The sequence below is a fragment of the Pipistrellus hanaki genome (assembly GCF_964339955.1).
Source record: "Pipistrellus hanaki genome assembly, chromosome: 10".
Classification (NCBI taxonomy): domain Eukaryota; kingdom Metazoa; phylum Chordata; class Mammalia; order Chiroptera; family Vespertilionidae; genus Pipistrellus; species Pipistrellus hanaki.
This window is the reverse complement of record NC_140512.1, coordinates 9,583,026-9,602,133: the sequence shown is the minus strand read 5'-3', so window position 1 is coordinate 9,602,133 and position 19,108 is coordinate 9,583,026. Positions and strand designations below refer to the sequence as shown.

At 48.8% G+C, this 19,108-nt stretch overlaps 1 protein-coding gene across 4 annotated transcripts in view; it reads left to right on the top strand.

Moving 5' to 3' along the window:
* The window catches only part of PDE1C (phosphodiesterase 1C), a gene marked incomplete at its 3' end in the record, with an annotated part of 257,690 nt that overhangs the window by 41,152 nt on the left and 197,430 nt on the right, over positions 1–19,108 (top strand). For all 4 annotated transcript variants that reach the window (XM_084896855.1, XM_084896857.1, XM_084896856.1 and 1 more), the window contains exon 3: positions 768–939. In XM_084896855.1, the coding sequence (XP_084752981.1) occupies positions 768–939 (172 nt within the window). The remainder of the gene's footprint in view (positions 1–767; positions 940–19,108) is intronic.

Below are 19,108 nucleotides of genomic sequence, written 5' to 3'. Positions count from 1 at the left end.
CGCACCGAATACACGGGGGTTATGTGTTTTGGGAAGGGAGCCCGCTGAGGTACAGTGACATTCCCTCAGATCAGCTCAAAGGGGCCTGATGACAATGTAGCATCACGGCTGATGTCGACCTTGACTGCCTGGCAGGTCGAGCCCTGTTTTGTGACAGCCTGTCCATTTCCTGTCTGCCTTCCACATTCGCCTCATGTGGGAGGTGTCTGCAGGGTGGGCCGGCCGCACGCACTCAGCATCATTTCCTGGGTCCTGATCTTCCAGAGGACAAACCTGCCTGTGCTGAGTTCTAGTTCTTAGAGGCGGGGCCCTCCTCGGGGGTGGGGTGGTATTTCCATGGAAGGGAGTCCTGAACCCCGGGGCCTTGGGCAAGCTGAGTTCATAGGGGAGACTTGTGTCTGAACATCCCTTCTGTTCTCTAAAATAGTAGTCTTTTGTAGACGTGGATAAATATATTCATATACACCCACAGCTCTGTCAGGAGTTGATCACCCCTGAAATAAGACAGAATATATAATATCCACTATACTAGCTATGAGGCCAGCTATCCAGAGTGTTGGCCTATTGTCTGCATAGAAATGAAAACATTAAAATTTTTACTCCAGAAGTTGCCTGACCGGTATCCTTGAGAGCCCTCGATGCTGGTAGTGATTGTGAGAACTATGTACATTGCTCTGCTCTGCTTTTGAAATCCTGCGTCGGGCAAGGCAGGGCACGGAATCGGTTGGTCCTTCACCTGCACCCCTTTGTCCCCCCTCACGCTTCAGGGTCCAAGTCGCAGAGCTGTCTGTGGAACTCCATCATCGACGGGCTCACGGGGAACGTCAAGGAGAAGCCGCGGCCAACGATCGTCCATGACCCCCGGCCCCCGGAGCAGATCCTCGCCGACGAGCTGCCTCAGCTGGACAGCCCGGAAGCCTTGGTGAAGACGTCCTTCAGGTTTGCACCCCGGCTGGTTCTTTCTCATTTGCTTGTGGAGTTACTTCCACCCAGTTGGATGCATCGTCGGCGTGGCCAGCAGATTACCTCACGCGTTTTCACTGAGTAAATTAGCATTGAGGGGCGAGTGTGGGAATGCATGCGAGCCGGCCTTCTGGCTGGGTTTCCTGCGTGTGGTGAAGATCGTACCAGTAGTTAAGTTGCTGTTGGCATTTAATTGGTATTGGCATTTAAATGCTGAGGCGAAGGACTTACTGAAGTTGGCAATTTGAATTGGATTAATGAGTCTTTTGCTTCAAAGGAGGATGACGCATGGAGATAAGTGCGCGGAGAAAAAGCAGGAGTTAGAAGGGGAAATGAATGCAGCCCTGCGCCTTTAGAGTCTTCTGGGGGGGCGGGGAGGGAAGGGGGAGTTTCTGGTTGGGAGAGATGTGTGAGGTGCTGCCTCTGAAAGGAAGGGAGCATCTCTCGTGGCTTCCGGGCGGCTGTTTGCTCTGTTCTGGCTTTCCCTTCAGGCTTGTATCCTCCTACAAAGGCTCCACGTCTTCTTTCTGGTTTGTGCTCCACTTTCATCACGACACTGCCCCTCACCTTCTCACCACGTTACATGGGAACTGGTCTGCGTATGGGTGAAGCGCCTAAAATGATGTCTTTTTTCCACATGGGCCTTTCAAATCCACATTTCAAATACACAGAAGTACTGGTGTCAGAAGTTAAGATTTAATGACTTTGCTGGCCTGCCTTCCTCCCGCCCTTCCTCCCGGTTACCCTGATTTTACTCCTTTCATTAGGCAATGCTTTCATAGTCTCCACACGGCTGGTAGGACATAGAAAGCTCATAGAAAGTCCCCCCTCCTCCCCACCAAACAGTGCAGACAACCCTCGGAGTCCATGAAATGCGTTTGAAAAATGTGCTCTCTTGCGTCCAGGTGACGTGTGTAATCGCTCAGTAAAAGCCATTTCATTGTGCGAAGGTTCTTAGTGGAGGCTGAATTATAGATGAGTTCTGAAAAGGAGTGATGAATAGGGGTTGGATTTCTTTATAGAATGTGCTGGACGCAGAGGCGGGACTAGAATTGCAAGGCAAACGCTTTTATTATTCATCGTATGGGTTTAGGTTTTAAACAAAATAAAACCCATTGAGGTAGAGAGAAGTACAGTCCATAAACCTGCGATTCTCTGCGGTTCCCCGCGGTGCAGGGGGTGGGGTGGGGGAATGCTGCTCTGGGTCTGTGTGTTCTCGTCTCGGAGCGTGTGGTGGGGTCAACCCCTTCACGTACAGTCTTCCTGTAGCTACTCATCCCAGACCAGGTTCATCAGAAAGAGCTACGGAGTTACTCTCAGGAAAAGAACAACTTGTCTGCTAGACCCAGTGGTCGGCAAACTGCGACTCTTGGGCCCCTTGAGTGTGGCTCTTCCACAAAATACCCCAGCCTGGGCGAGTCTATTTTGAAGAAGTGGCATTAGAAGAAGTTTAAGTTTAAAAAATTTGGCTCTCACAAGAAATTTCAATCGTTGTACTGTTGCTGTTTGGCTCTGTGGACCAATGAGTTTGCCGACCACTGTGTTAGCCCAACTCCATTACCATCATCACCCGAAGCCCTTCTCTTTGCATTCCCTCAGAGCTCTCTGATACAGAACAGGTACTGGTGACCATGGACTTCATTTGATAATCCACTGGCACTGGTTGTTCACTCATTAACTCCGTAATGCAGCCGTGTGCTAGCGTGGAGCCATCCTTCCTTCCGAGAAATGTTAGAGGGTGCGTAGCCTCAATGCAGCGGCCCCTAGCCGCTCTCACCGTCTTGATCACTCTGTAGTAACACCATGGCCTGGGGGCTGTAAGGTGGTCGGGCTCACCTCCCGGTCTGGGTAGGGTCCTGGTATGGGCCTTTCAAACAAGCTTGGGTGCTGTTCCTGCTGCTGCACTTGGAGAGCCCTGGGCTAGATGGTATCGACTCTCCCTTTGAGCTCTGAATTACACTGAGTGGCCAGATTATGATGATCTCTGAACGCATAATAATCTGGCTACTCAGTGCACATCCTATTAATAAAAGGCTAATATGCAAATTGTCCCCTTGACCAGGAGTTCGACCAGCAGGCAGGCAGGCCAACCGCCCATGTCCTCTTCCCCTTGGCCAGGCTGGCTGGACCCCACCCATGCACAAATTTATGCATTGAGCCTTTTAAATATATATATATATATATATATATATATAAAACATAGCAACATACTCTGGCCACTCAGAGTATGTTGCTATGTTCATTTACACAGTCCACTTATCTAATTTGACTTCAGTGTTTTCACCTGTTAACTAGGGGTAATGATGCCCACTTGTCAGCGTTGTTTAAAGTAGATGACAGTGTGTGTGAGATAAGCTGAGTGACACCCAGGATGTGCTCGGTAAGGACTAATCTCATATCCCTGCTCAGCACCCACTCAGTTCCTCTGCCTTTGGCCGTGAACCCACAGAGGAGATAGATATGGGGTTTGTGGCTCCAGGGCAGGCACCGCGGGCTCCGAAGCTCACCAAGCCTCCGGCGGGAAATGACTACCTTCCAAATCGAAAACGTCTGAAAGGAAGACGGTGGGAACCATAACTGGACAAAAGGCCCCGGTGTCTGGGAAGTGGAGGCTCCTGGGAGCTGCCTGCAGGTGCCCATTTCCTTGTTCCTCATGACCTGTCCCTCTGAGCCTGCCGTGGCTCAGGTGTTTCTTAGAAGAGAAGAAAGTAAATGGAACTGGAGCTTAGGGAACACAGACAAGTCCAGTCCATCTGATCCGTGACGGGAGCTCAGTGCTGGCCACTAGAGGACGCAAGAGAGCAGGGAGAGCTGGCTGCTGGGAGCCATCTCTCTCCCCAGCCTCCAGCGTGCACCCTGGCGCAGGAGAGACCCAGCCCAGATGGCCCCGAATGCCAGGGAAGCCGATGTTTACTGGGCATCTGCTATGCCCAGGAACATCCATTTGCTTATTTAATCCCTCCGAGCCCTGGCAAGGGGAGTGATGTTGTCCTGCATGTACAGGTCAGGAAACTGAGTCTCACGGAGATCCAGCAGCTCACTGGAAGTCACCCCGCAGGTGGCGGAGCTGGAAATGAGAGCCCAGTCCACACCACCGGCTCCAAAGCTACGCCCTCTCTAACCTGCTCACCTTGGCTTTTATGCTTCCGGGTTTGTTGGTGGTGAAATAAGATAGTGTGATGTGGAGTTTGTGTATACACACACACACACACACACACACACACACACACTTTGATGCTTCTTTCTGTGAGACTGACCTTGTTCTGTGACCTTGAATCCCTTTTCTAGTGTAAACTTAGGTTTTGAATGCACCTGCCCCTTTTGGCTAGGAGCTCCTTCAGCGCTTCTCAAACTTCATGTCTCTCGAAGTCCGTGGGGGACCCTATCACACACAGGCACAGACTCATTGGGTCTGGCTCACAGCCTGGGACTCTGCATTTCTAACCGGCTCTCATGGCACGCGATGGCCCGAGGACCCCCACTGAGGAGAGGGGCATGGGCTTTGGAATACCTTGGCTGTGCGTCTGCCAACACTCCTCTAAACTACATCATCTGAGTCATGGTTTGGAGTCTCAGTTTCCCCATGTTACAGATGGAGACAGTGACATAGCAACACAGGCCTTGGGGACGGTTACTAGGGTTCAGCGGGTGAATGGCAGGACAGCCCCCAATTCCTTCCCCCTGTTTTCAGAACCGCGTTTAGGAGAGGATTGGGCCTCCATGCCTTGACACCCCCTTTCGGTGCCTGGATTGTGCAGAGATCCCCGCCCTGCATGGGAGCAGGGCTGGCCACTGGCCTGGCCTCCTTGCACGGCAGTGGGAACGCTGAAGCCATCCAGGGCACTGGCCATCTCGGCTACTTCCCTTGAACTGTATGACTCCCCACGAGGTGGAGTTGGCAGGTTTTGGTAATGGTGCTTTGGGAGAAGAGCATGCTCACTCCCTGGAGAATGACCACGTCGCAGGGACTTATTTGGGCGTTGGCAAAGGCGCTCCTGGTTCTATACATAGCATCCTGAGGATGCACTGCCCGGAGCAGAGCTACGCCGAGCCAACACCCTCGGCCGCGGATGAGATTAAGGCCTTGTCAGGTCCCATTTAATGGATTGTGTTTTCCACGCAGAATTAAATCATTGCACTCATCCTCATTTTGGCGTTTGGCAGTCATTTTCCCACCAGGGGCTGCTGCCAAGAAGCCGGCTTCTGACTGGATTGCTTTCAGGAAATGTGCAATCTGGCTGGTGAGGTGGTGTGGCGTGGGGTGGCGTCCCCTGCAGCTCCGGACCCCGCCCCGGGATGAGTCATAGGTCAAAATCCCCCGTTAGCTCACAAAGCTGGTCACACAGCTTTCTCTAGCGCCTTATGCTGGTCACCCGCTGGGAACTTCCGGACACCTACTTCCCTGACTCAGTGCTGCCTCCTGGAGTTGACATTTCCCGCTGTAGTCTCTGCTAATCCACATCAGTAGAGTCTTCCTCCAGTTTGCTAACAGAACAATGAAAGGACGAATTCTGAGGCTGAGTGAACAATGAAGGAATGAATTTTTTCAAGTTCAGGGGAGTTTCTTTTGCGTGTTGGCTTCCCACAAGGGAAATATATAGGCTTCTTGTTGTAAGTAGATGTTTATGGACTGATTTTCCACTGTTGGGAGTTAAAGCCATTCCTCTCGCCTTCTTCCTGGTCCTTCATTTGGGAGGAGAAGGGGTTTATTGTTGTAGCGGCCCTGTGGATGCGTCTCAACCTGGGCAGCGTATTTGACCCAGGGCCCCAGTTTCTGGGCGAGGAAATGCTGGGTTTCCCAAGGGTACCCCGCCAATGACTGAGTGTCAGGGATGCTAAGGCTGGCTGCTCCTGGGGGCCTCCTTTGTGGTGACATTGGCTCAGGGACTCCCTGATGGCCTTGCTGAACTTCTCTTAGAACTGCACTGTGGACTAAGACACTCCTTCCCCATTTTCTCTCACACGTGACATGGTCAGTTTCTTGCATGTCCAATTCTGTCTAACACAGTTAGGCCCCTGGCTAACACAACGTCCCACCGTGCGGCCATCTTGGCTGGCCCACATGGCCAGCTCTACGCAGTGGGCATAGCTTTCAGGCTCCTGGCCTAGACAGCCTGACCCAGGCCTCCCTTTCAGTTTATGTTTTACGTTTGATGCTGTATCTCGCCTCTGGCTCTGGGGGTGGGGTTTGCCTGGGACAGGCCACAGCTTTCTTTAGCATCTTGTACTTTTATTTGAGAGACGCAGTGGAAGCATTGGGGTTAACCAAAGGAACTGCACCATAAAAGGGGATGCTTTTAAATCATACCCCAACACTGCTGTTTCTATTGTCCAAGGGAAGTTAGTACCTTGAACTCCGTCCGGACGGTTCCCTCACGGACACACCCTCCGGCTCCCAGCCAGCAGGCCTGTCTCCAGGGCTCACTTCCCGTAGGGAGGGCATCCCTCTTCAAACCAAACACATCTCACCTGGCTCCGGGGAATCCAGGGTTCCACACACGGGATCGGGGCTCATCTTCGGTGCCCCCGACCCCTCAGAATAACTCCCAGCAGCCCATGTGGCAAAGGCGAAGTGATTCACCCACAGGGAGGAGCGGGAGCTTTGCACTGTCAGGAGGGTGGGGGGAGGAAGGCTGAGAGCCTCCACCTGACCTCTCCACCCGGAAGTGTGGCCCACCCCGGGCTTCCTGAGGAGCACAGGAACTTCTGCCCCGGGCTGTGGAGGCCTGGAGTGACAGGGAATCCCTGAGGTTCTCTCTAAATGAAGGAAGACACCCCCTACCCCACTCCCTCCACATGCGTGGATCCCGCTGAGATCTGTTGTGAGGGTTATATGGTTCTGAATGGTGGTCCAGCCTTCAGCTCTTGGTGACGCAGTCTCCTTGTCAGCCTCCATGGCCAACCCCCCAATCCCAACCCCAAGGGGTTTCTGAGGTTCGGCCTCAGGGGCTTGTGGGAGCACTCGAGGCCCATCCAAACGACACAGAACCTGAGAGTGAACTTGAGAAAGCCAACCCCAGACTCCTCTGCCTGCCTCTGGATGTAGACCCTCTGGTGTGGGGGTGGAGAGGAGTCGAGAGAGAGAGAGAGAGAGAGAGAGAGAGAGAGAGAGAGAGAGGACACACCCCTGCCCTCTCCTGCCCCGGTTCCCTTCTCCCTGGAATTCCCCACGTGAGAAAGGCTGTCCTCTGGCTGGCCACCTCTCCTGCATTGCAGCCTCTTTCCCCAGGAACCCGGACTTGAGCTAAGGCCTGGTGGTGGACGTGGTGGAGAGACAGATATGGCACCTACGCTGGGAAATAGCTCAAATACACTTGGGTTGTCCCTTATAAGCTTTTGGTGATGAATAACTTTACTGATTTTTTCTTTTGCCTTCAAATGAAGGCACCTGACGTAAAAATACAACAAGCCCTTGAGTTAAAACTGTGCCCCGTGATGATGCACCTCTGGATCGCCCTTGATTGGGGGCCCTGGTTCGCTAGTAACCTCCTGGGGATGTGACCCTATGTTTTACTCCGTAGACATGTTTGTCCCCGCTCACAGCGTCGGCAGGGGCTCTGCCCTTGCTAACAGGAAAGGAGCGGTTTCCTTCTTATCAGAATCTCTCACGGATCAGATCTCCCTCCCTCTCAAGTGCACAGGCTGCCGTCACATCCTGTGTCTGGCTGGAGCCACTCGGAGAGAACTGGACCCACCCGTGCCCCATCCCTGGGCCGCACACAGAGCCCTGAGGGTGTTGGATGGCACGTGGCGTGGCTGTGAGAGCGACCACCTGGGCCGTGGAGGATGGGCTGGGTCAGAGGCAGGAGGACTCGGCCTGGGTGGAAGGAACTGCTGGGTTTGCCTCTGAGGCCGTGGAAGGGAGACAGTGCTGGGAAAGTGTCTGTCCTTCCCGGGGGTCAGACCTGCACCCCAGCTCTCCCTGCCTCCCCAGCCTCCTCGGGACCTTGTGGGGGCCTCGCTGACCATGGAGGATGGTCTGTTCTCACTCTCCAGGCCCAGATCTCTGGAGCCCTTGGGAACCTTTGGGGAAGCCAGAAGGACTGCATATTGTCTCATTAAGTTACATAATTAGAACTTATATTTCCACTAGAGGCCAGGTGCATGAATTTCGTGCACTCTGGGGAAGGGTGTCCCTGAGCCTGGCCTGCACCCTCTTGCAGTCTGGGAGCCCTAGGGCAATGTCCGACTGATGCCTTAGGCCCTCTCCAGGCCTAAACCATCCGTCAGGCTGCCACGGATGTCACTACCACTGAGCTCGCCAGCCATGAGCCTGGCTTCTAGCTGAGCGGTGCTTTCCCTGTGGGAGCGCACTGACCACCAGGGGGCAACTCCTGCATTGAGCATCTGCCCCCTGGTGGTCAGTGCACATCATAACAACCAGTCATTCTGCTGTTTGGTTGCTTTGCGTATTAGCCTTTTATTTTAGAGGATGTCTCAGTCCTAACACATAGGGCATTAAAATAAAGCTTCCTGGGCTGCGGCAGAGAGGGAGGAATGGGGTGGGAGAACAGCCTGTGTCTGAACACCTACAGGGCCTGGAGAGTGCAAGGGCAACTTGATGGAAAACTTGTGAAAATACGTTTCTACCTTTGATCTCAGAGGTTCTTAATCCGGGCCGCACAGCATGAACCGGCACCCTGGGGTGGGGGCAGCCCAGGCAGCTGCGTGCTTTCAAAGCTCCTGTGGTTGTGCTGAGTCCCCAGTCCTGGGAGCCGGTGCTCCCCAGCACGGCAGGCTCCCACTGCCTCCCCTCCAGCCTCCCCCCCTCCCCTCCATCCCCCACATCCAGTTTCCCTCGGTGTCTGCGGCTGCCTCCGGGGCCATTTCTCTAGCACCACGGCCTCTCCTGACCCCGTCCCCGGCGCAGGCCCCGCTTCTTAGTGTTTATGGGCACCGGTGTCTGGATCCCAGGGTGAGCTCTCCCACCCCGGGGCCGGCCATATGTCCCTGCCACTTAGGATAGCCGAAGGGTCACCACATGTCCCTTATGCTGTCTCTCTCCAAGAGCCAGTTCAGCAGAACGGAAGCCAACTGCGTGTCTTCCTCGGGGAATGCGAAACGTGGAGGCTTCAGGAGCCTGCGAGGCGCTGGCTGCTTTCGCTCACTCTTCCCAATGGCAGCGTGCTTCCACACCTTCTGGACAGACTGACTTTGAGGCATCGCCCAGCTTCTTGGTCACCCGTCCTCTTTTCTTTGTTCTTTTCCAAATGAGATTTCATTCTAAAAATAATATGCTTCCCTCGTAGAACATTTGATCAGTGATAACATGTAAAAAGTCCTGAATATTAACTGTACTATCATTTGGCATCCTTCCTGAAGTCTTTGTATCTATGGCTTATTCTTACAGTTGCAATTATGGCACGGATACGATTTTATATACTATTTTTACCCCCTGAACATTTTATCATAGTGTTTTTTGTTTTTTTAATAGTGTCACATAATGTGTGTGTGTGTGTGAATGTATGTTGGACATTTAAATTGTTCCCAGCTTTTCTCTCTTTAAAGGAATGCTATGATAAAAATGTCCAGTCACCTGGATATTACTGTATTTCAAAAAAGAAATGTTTTCATTGATTCAGAGAAAGGAAGGGAGAGGCAGATAAACATCAATAATGAGAGAATCATTGATTGGCTGTCTCCTACTGGGCATGTTCCCTGACCTGGAATCCAACAGTGACCTCCTGGTTCATGGGTCAATGCCCAATCACTGAGCCACACTGGCTGGTTGATATTCCTACATTTTAAGCTGTATCCACAGGTCAAGAACTCGAAGTGGAAACACTAGTTCAAAGGGCATCTTCACTCTTTATAAACCACATTGAAGCAGAGCCCTGAGGAGCCCCTTCCCATGGGCTTCCAGAACAATGGCATTTGACTGGGCCTTGAAGGCAAGATCGCTAGTTCCTTTCATGGTTAGTTAGGCTTAAGCTCCAGTGAGAGGAAGTAGCTTTTGCAAAAGCATAGGGGTCAGAGAACGTTTAGGGACTGCTATTAGGAAGTATGGTGGTTTAAAAGAAGAAGAAGAATAAAGCCACCAGCTTTACTTCTGTCTTATGAGAAGTCTCAGGGATTCAGAGTCCTCTCAGGCCCCCACTCTGCCCAGGTATCCTGCAGTATCCACCCAGTCCTCCAGAGGGCGATAGAGAACATGGTGGGAATTTGGGTTGTCACAATGCCTGGAGGTGGGAGCTGGGGGAGAACGTTAACATCCTAAAATACATAGGACCGTCCAACACCAGGAGAAATTGTTCTGCCCAAATGCCAGCAGCAACCCCATTGATAACCTCCTGCCAGAACCGGCCCAACTGCTTCGGGAGGTTTTTCCACTGCCCCCAAACTCCCCACATCTTCTCCTTCCTCTCTTCCTGAAATTCCTTCCTGGGAAAATGCGAGTAGCTGGAGATCTAAAAGCTAAATGATAATCCTGTTCTCAGATTGAAAACGGTTTGTATTTATTATTTTTTGCTGCAAACAGTGAGCACCAGAACAGTGGGAACCACTGTCCTGGGAGTCAGAGGTCGGGAGTTTCAGCCCTGCCTCTGCCACCAGCTGTTGCTCGGGTTCTGGGCGAGTTGGTCAGTTTGCCGGTTTGTAAAATGGGATCAATAATACCTGTTTCAGAATTATTGTGAGAATAAAATAGAGATAGATGAATGTATACAGTGGTAAAGTACTATACTCGTACAACATGAGGCATTATTTTGAACAGTTACTAGTAATAATCATTTTATAATAATTAACCATTACAATTATAGGTATTATTAACAACACCCACCTAAGCATTAATAATCGCATAAAAATCATCCAAAATGATTATAAATTATTATTGCATTGTACTTTAAGGCACATATAACAAGCAGTTTTGAATATATTTTATTGCTTTTGTACAGAGAGGAAGGGAGAGAGATAGAGAGTTAGAAACATTGATGATGAGAGAGAGTCATCGATCAGCTGCCTCTTGCACACCCCCTACTGGGGATATGCCCGCAACCAAGGTACATGCCCTTGACCGGAATCGAACCCGGGACCTTTCAGTCCCCAAGCCGACGCTCTATCCATTGAGCCAAACCGGTTTCGGCAACAAGCAGTTTTGAAGAAACACTCCTTGGGACTTGAGAGTGAGAACGTTGCCAGGCCAGAATCCCCATGTCCGGCTGCTGTCGTTGGCTTTTTCAGCGTGTGTGTTGCAGGGGGTCTGCAGGTGGGGGGGTGGGAGGGAGGAGGGGTGAAAAGGGACGGTTTGGAAGTTGTCAGCTCAGCCGAAGCATCAGCCTGCTGTTCTGCCGTCAGTAAGTACCTATACCCTGGGCAATATCTCTGCAATTACTTTCCCCTTCTCCATTCACTCCAGCTATGAGTTTGGCTCCAGTCCTTGGCACCTCTCACCTTTCCACCATAATAGCCTCTCCACCGCCCTCTCTGCCTTTAGAATCTCCTCGTCCAACCCATTCCACGTCTAAAAACCCTCGGTGTCTCCCCAGTGCCTACAGCATCTGTGCTCAGCGGAGGCAGTGGGAGACCCTGTTGAATCAAAGTAATTTGTTACTGCTGGTAATTGGAGAGCAGGAGCCTGTGAATAATTTATTCTCTTTTTGTTTTACTCTTTAAAAGCCAATTAGAGCAGGGTTCACTGTATCATTGCTGTCTAGCGTGGGAGAAGAAGGGTGGAGTTAGAGCTAATGCGTGGAAAAATCCCGAATAATGCCCGGATGTGCCTGCAGACGGGGCCACTCATCATTTCTGTTGTGGGAGGAAAATAGTTGAGAACCAGTAGCCTGAAGAATAAAAGCCACGTCGTTCCTTTGAATATCATAAAAGGGATGTGTGATCTGGTCCTTATTTTGCCTTGATCCTTTCCTCCCACCACCTCACCTCTCCTGCCATCGCCACTCCAGTTGTGGTGACATTTGATGGCTTGGGTGAGGCTGACCCCTCCTCTAACCTCCCACGTTGGGCCGGGTACCCATGCCTGGCCAGTGGAGGTACAAGATTCTTTCAACCATTGGGATTGGTTGGAGGAGATGGGCAGGTGCCTCTAGCTGGATCAAGAAGAACCAACCTGTGGTTTTGCAGGAATTATTGGAAAGTGGTGCCAGGCTGGTAGATGTATGTCTGGGCCCACCTGCCAGGTGCCATGTTGCCACCACAGGGAAAGGCCTAGGTGAGTATGAACCAGGTAAGAGAGGAACACTGATGGACAGGTAGATACAAAGTCATGATGGCAATTGGGAGTCCCTGGACACATTTGAAGTTAGATTAAGCTTGGTTTTATGAGCTGGCATATTGTCTGTCTGCCTTCCTTGTTTAAGTCAGTTTTAGTTCAGCTTCTGTCACCTCAAATGAAGTGTTCTGACCAACATACTGGACTCCTTAACATTGTAAACCTTGGCAAGCTCTTTGCCATGATGTGTTTTTGCTCATGGACTTGAATTCCCCTCCTCATCTCTCAACCCAGCAATGGTCTATGTGTCTGTCCAGGCTGTGGTTAGACATTCCGCTGCCTCTCCAGCTGACCTGGGCAGAATGAGTCTAGTCTCCATGTTCCTGTTGTCCAAGGTCACACAGATCATTGTGTGAGGTCTTACAGTTAGTAACATGTGTGTTGGGATGTCCCCAGAGGTCTGTAATGGTTCCTCAGTCTTTCTTTAGTTGGCGATCCTTAGCTCCACACTCTTTCTTACCTAAATTTATATCCCACACAGTTCGCACAGCTGCTGTGAAGAGACAATAAATATTTGTTGACCTGCACTAAGCTGAAAAAAAGAGAAGTAATGAAAGGGAGAAATAAAGAGAAGAAGTACACTTTGTCCTTCAAAATGTGGGTAAAGGAAGATGAGAACAACTTGTTGGATAGCAACACGTTAAACCTATTTAATCTCTTTCTCTGGGAACTGTTTGTACTTGACAGCTGCAGATATACCGTAGCCCCTAGATGGGAAACATTCAGCACAGCGTCTGGGAATGGCAGGAAAGGAGGCTGAAGCACTGTTCAGTCACATAGAGTCACCGTCAGTGACATTGTGTCCCGCACAATTGAAACACTCCTACCAGCCGAGGGAATGTCAGTCCCAGCAGTGTCTCCCAGGGCTCTTCCCTGCTCACCATTCCCTGGCTCAGGCTGCCCCGCCCCCACTGGACTCCTGCACCTATCCTCTCACAGGGCTTCCTGCCTACCTGCATTCATACACACTTCATTCTGTAAGTTGGGTCAGAATGATGCCGGAGATTTGATATCTCTGTAGAGTAGGCGCCTAGGACTTGCCAGGGTCTGGCCTGGACGTTCTTTCGCAGCCTCCTTTCCCCGTGTTCCCATTCTTCCCTGTAGTGTTTCACTGAAGCGAGCCATATGCCAGCAGGGGCTGTGGACCATGTGCCGCTGTTTTCTGTTTTGGTCATTCTCTTAGGTAGATCTCTCCACCTGTAACATTCAATTCCCAACGCTGCCAGACCAAAAGCTGGAGAGCTGAGGCGACAGACGAATGCCACCTCATTTGCTTTCCACACTCTCAACTGCCCTAGAATGTTTTGGCCATTAGTTATTTGTGTATCCATTCTGTATTAGGATAGGCTAGCTGCCATAACAAACAAGCCTCAAATCCCAATGGCCTATTGCAACGGAACTTGATCCTCACTTGGCCACCATCCAATGCAGCTTGGACATCTTTTCTGTCTGGAAGCTTCCGGGCAGAGACTCTGGAGTCTGAGCTTCTTCCCTGGTGTAGTTGTACTATCTTAGAGGCCTTAGCTTCCAACTGCCTGTCTTAGGATCAGGAGAGGAAGAGAGAGGATGGTGGGAGGTGTGAGATGTTCTAAAGGCTGGACTGTGGTGCATGTTATTTCCATCCACAGACCACTGGCCAGAACTGAGTCATATGGTACCAGTCTAAGAACAAGGGTGATGGGAAATGCAGTTTTCTTGTAGGCCTGGAAGGGGGAATGGGGTTGGTGAGCCTCTGGCTGTCCCTTTTACCTCCGTGCTGGAAAAGAGTCTTATCATTTCTACACTCTTCGGCATTTCTAAACAAAGTACCCCAATGTGTCAGGCAGTGAAATGGGCAGCACTGTTCAGACTATCTTTTGCTACTTTAATTTTATTTTCTTGCTTCTGAGGAAGGACAAAACCTTGGGGGCCTTCACCTTTATACCTTCCTCTCCCCACTTCTCCACCCACCCCACCCCACCCCATCTCTTCCTCCTCCACATCCTTCTTCTTTTCTCTATATCTTTCCTCCTTACCATCTGATTTTTTTTTTATTCTCTTTGCCTTCTCTTAACCTACTTATCATCCTCACCCCAAACCCAGTTATAAAAGCCTAAGGATGTGTGTGTGTGTGTGTGTGTGTTTTGGGGCAGGTGGGAAAGAGGGCAATTATTCTATTTCTTTTTATTCATTTTTTTTTGGGTGGGGGGAAGAGTTAAATAAATTTTTTTGGGGGGAAAAATTTTAGATTTACCATTAAGTTGCAAAGATGATACAGATTGTCTCCATATACCCTTTACCCAGTTTCCCCTAATGTTAATATCTTAACATTTCTGTGGCACTTTTGACAAAATGAAGAAACACGGTACATTTGACCATAGTACATTGCTGTTAACTGAATTCCAAACTTTATTTGGATTTTGCCATTTTACCCACCCATGTCCATTTTCTGTTCCAGGTCACATTCAGGACACCACACGGCACGTGGACTTTTTGTCTCATTGTCTCCAGTGGTCTGTAATGGTTCCTCAGTCTTTCTTTAGTTTGAATGACCTTGACAGTTTTTAAAAAAAATATATTTTTACTGATTTTTTACAGAGAGAAAGGGAGAAGGATAGAGAGTTAGAAACACTGATGAGAGAGAAGCATCGATCAGCTGCCTCCTGCGTACCCTGCACTGGGTATGTGCCCACAACCAAGGTACATGCCCTTGACTAGAATCGAACCTGGGACCCTGGAGTCCGCATGCGGATGCTTTATCCACTGAGCCAAACCGGGTAGGGCGACCTTGACAGTTTTGAGGAGTACTGGTCAGATGTTGTGTAGACTGTCTCTCAATTTGGGGTAATTTGATTTATTTCAGGGCGTCTGGGTTTTGGGGAAGGAAGACCACAGAGATGCAGTTCCTTCCTCATCACATTCTTTCGGGGAGTACATGCTTTCCCCAGGGTAACACTTCTTATGATAAACTTGATCATTTGTTGAAGGTAGATTTCTCCACTGTATAGCTACTATTTTCTCCTTTCTATATTCTTATTCATTGGATACCAGATGCTAAGTCCTGCCCACACTCAAGGGGGATGGGATTAAGTTCCACTTCCTGGAAGGGTGAGCATCTACTTAACGTTATTTAAAGCAGCCTATTCTTTAAGCTTCCCTACTTAAATGCTTTCAAAGTCTCTAAACAGATTGGAGCCTCAACGACAGACATAAATCATGGCCTCAGAAGCGATCTCCCTGACAACTAAATGAAAAGCCTTGAACATTTTTATTCCACTGGTAGGCGAAAGAGTCCATCCCGAGGAATCAAAACAAAGCGAGCAAATGAACCCATTAGCATATCATCATTCTGTGAAGTAGCACACCGTGGAGATAGCTAATAACCACAGCGCGCTGCGTGAGTCACTCGCTGCGTCCATTATTCATGAATGTACCTCCCCGTTCAGGGCTAGAGGAGCAAGGCTCCTGGGCTTTTCACAATTACCCTCAGCATTTGGGGCAGGCCAGCGTCCTGAGGTGCTCTGTTGGGAGGCAAGGAAAGAGGGCAGGAGGGTGCATTTTTGCTGCTGTCACGGCCACACTCCCTTCCGAGCCAGCTAAGAGCATCAGGTGCGCCAGGGAGGAAGCCGCAGAAGTCTGATGGGAGGTGGAGTCTCTGGCCTCACAGCCTGCTTTCTCAGCTGTCGGGAAGAGTGTGAAGGGAGTGCCTTGAAATAAAAGTTGAAATGAATCACAGCTCTAATTGTTTTCCAATTTTAAGCTAGTTGGGTGAGATCACTTAGGCAGATCCCTGTATTCTCCCGGGAGGATCTACAGATGATGTGAAAAGTAAGGCAGCTGAGTGCAAGAGCCAGGCCACTTTAAGACGTGCCTGCTAATCCACATGCTTGTGGGGACATTCAGTTCCGAGAGGCAGGAGCTGGAAGAGAGGTATGTGGGCTTTGGTGTCAGGCACACCTGAGTTTCAGTCTTGACAGCCAGTTATTAGTCAGGTGATCTTGGCCACTTCATCTCTCTTGAGTCTCAGATTTCCCAGCTGCAACATGTTGATGAAGCTTTCTTCGGATGGTTGTTACAAGGATTGAATAAGATAATGTCTACTAAGTGCCTACCTGGCACTTGATAGGTGACTTGCATCAGAATGCTTTAGGTGCAAGTAACAGAAAATCAACCCCAAGTGGCCAAAAACATCAAAAGAGTATTTATATTATTTCACATAAATAGAAAAGCAGTAGTAGGATTACGTTGGGATTGGTTGTTTTAGAGCACATGTGTCAAACACAAGGCCCGCGCGCCAAATCCAGCCCGCCAGGCCTTGCAATGTGGCCCGCACTGCGCTGTCATCACTGCACTCCGCTGTCAGTTTATGACATTGTCAGTTTATGACTGTTCAGTAAACCATTCGGTCAGCGATTTAGGCTGGATTTTAGATTTTGGCCCCTTCTCTGATTGAGTTCGACACCCCTATTTTAGAGGCTCAATATTGTCATAAAAAACATAGGTTCTTTCCATATTTCTGTGCTGTCATCCTCAGCAGGATGGGCTCGTCCTCAGAGTAGCTCTCTTCACAGTCATAACATGGCTGCTGAAGTTCCAGGCATCGAGTTTATAGGTGACATCCAGAGGCAAATGAAATCTTCAGAATGAGGAGACTATGTTCAAAAGCAGCCCTTCCTTCCCCAGTTGACTACATTTTAAGTCCTATTGATAGGAATTACATCACAGATAGTTTAGGCCAATCAGGGTCCATTCCAGAGGCAAATGCTGATCCAGCCTCCTTGATGTAATGGCCACACTTTTACCTAAAGAAGGTCTGGGTTCTGTTAAAAAGGAGGAACATCTCAATATGTCAGAACTTTTGCAGATGCAACATATAAGGTTACTGAGATAATTAATCAGGCTAATCTTTGGCCTGATGGATTAAAATGTAGATATCTCTTCCTTTCCTTTAAACGGATCATTTGGTTGATTCTTTAATATTGTAAAATCTTAGAGTTGGAAGGAATCTCTCTAAAGCAAGTCTAAAGAATGATTATTTTCTCTTCTTGAATTAGCTACCAGTACACGCAAATCTCTCCCTGAAGCATGACTGAATGATTTCTGACAAATCAATCCTGGGGTTATAGTTTGAGGGGATTATTTACACCCAAATTAACTGTAGTTAAATAAAATTACAAATTTAGTTTCTCAGTTGCACTAGGCATATTTTGAGTGTTTGTAGGTACCATATTGGACAGCACAAACCATGCAATACTTCCATCATTGCAGAAAGTTCTGCTCTATATCACTACTATCGATATCCTCCCAGACCTTCCCAGTTTTAAAATTCTGAAGAAGCAAGAGACTCAGGAAAACATACTTCTATGTATGTATTTAATAATTTGCTTGGTTGAAAAAAATAACAAATAAAAATGATTTATGAATCAACATTTAGAAATTCTTTCCATAAGTTATTTGTCAGTTGAGCTACATAAACTAGAATTGATGAATCTCAATGTGCCTCCATTTGCAACGTGAGTTTTAATTAATTGGTATTTCACTTCTTTTTGCCTACTCAGTTATGCCTTTAAACGTCAACTCCTGGTCATTCCAGGAGTGCTAATTTCTGACATTTTTTCTCTTCTCTTGGTCTGCCCAGTCTCTGCATTTCCCAGTTGTTAACACCGTCATCAACCAGAAGATGGGGAAAGGAGAACTTATTAAATTCAAACAGTGAAAAATGATAGCTTGTCAGTGTCTCAGATGAAGGTTTTTGTGGGAGAACATTGGTTCAGATAAGGAGTTTGGACCATCCATTGATTGAATTAATAATAGTACCTTAGATTGCAATATCCCTTTCACATGTCTTATTCCATTTAATCTTCACAGCAAACCTGTTAGTTATTATATTATTCTTATCTTCATACAAGAAAAGAGACTAGATTACTACTATGTGATGTGGTACATTAGTGGGGGGTTATGCTTTTGAAGGAAATAAAAATTTGGTTCTCTCACTGAACACACACAAGATATGTTTAAAAAAATTATAAAACTAGAATTTGAACCCAGAACTCCTGAATCAAAATTCAGTGCTATTCATATCACCCCTGGCTACCATTCTTGGTTCTCTACTATATCTTTGTATCTTTCTGTTTGCCAGAGTTATTTAACAAATGGCCACACTAAACTGTCATAGGAAGCTGTGAAATACAAAATAAATGGACTCAATTTAGAAGCAATCATGGAAGAGCTTGGGGCTCTTGACATAAAAGGTGTACTAAATTATAATTATGTAAAGGTACATAAATAGTAATAGAATTTCCTTCTTCAATCAGAGATGTAAACACACGGATGGCTGCCAGCCTCTTATTTACTATAAGGAACTATTAACTCTGCATGTGTTGGGATGATGTCAAAGGAAGTGGAGGGCAGGCGTGGGAGATGGTGAGTCAAATGTACAGACACGATCCTTCTCCCTCCTGATTCTCAGTTAAGGTTGCATCCAGAAAGGAAGCACTCTTTTCACTGATGTAGACAAATATGGATCAGATAACAAATATGGAAGTGGAAAGGGACTTTTGCCTTTTTAATTATTTAATCTGATGATGAGCGGCCTTGGTCACACCCGCCCCCTCCCTGTTGCTTCTCCGGGGACAGAAGAGTTTACCCTCTGCCATGAGCCTATCCCTTACCTGGTTGATTATTCAATTATAGGGTCTTTATTTAACCGCGATTGCTCATCAGCTCTTTCCCAAGCAGACTGCACATTGCTTTTTAATGACGGGGACACCCATACAAAGCCAATGACAGGGATTAATTGGCTCGCATTGTCCAGAAAACGGAGCGTGGGCTCTTAGGGGCTGCAGCCGCCCAGCCCTTAAAGAGCCAGGTGAAGCTGACGGTATTCCTAATGGAGGGAGAGGATGGAGAGCGGATGGAGCGCGCTGGGCTGGAGGGCACCTG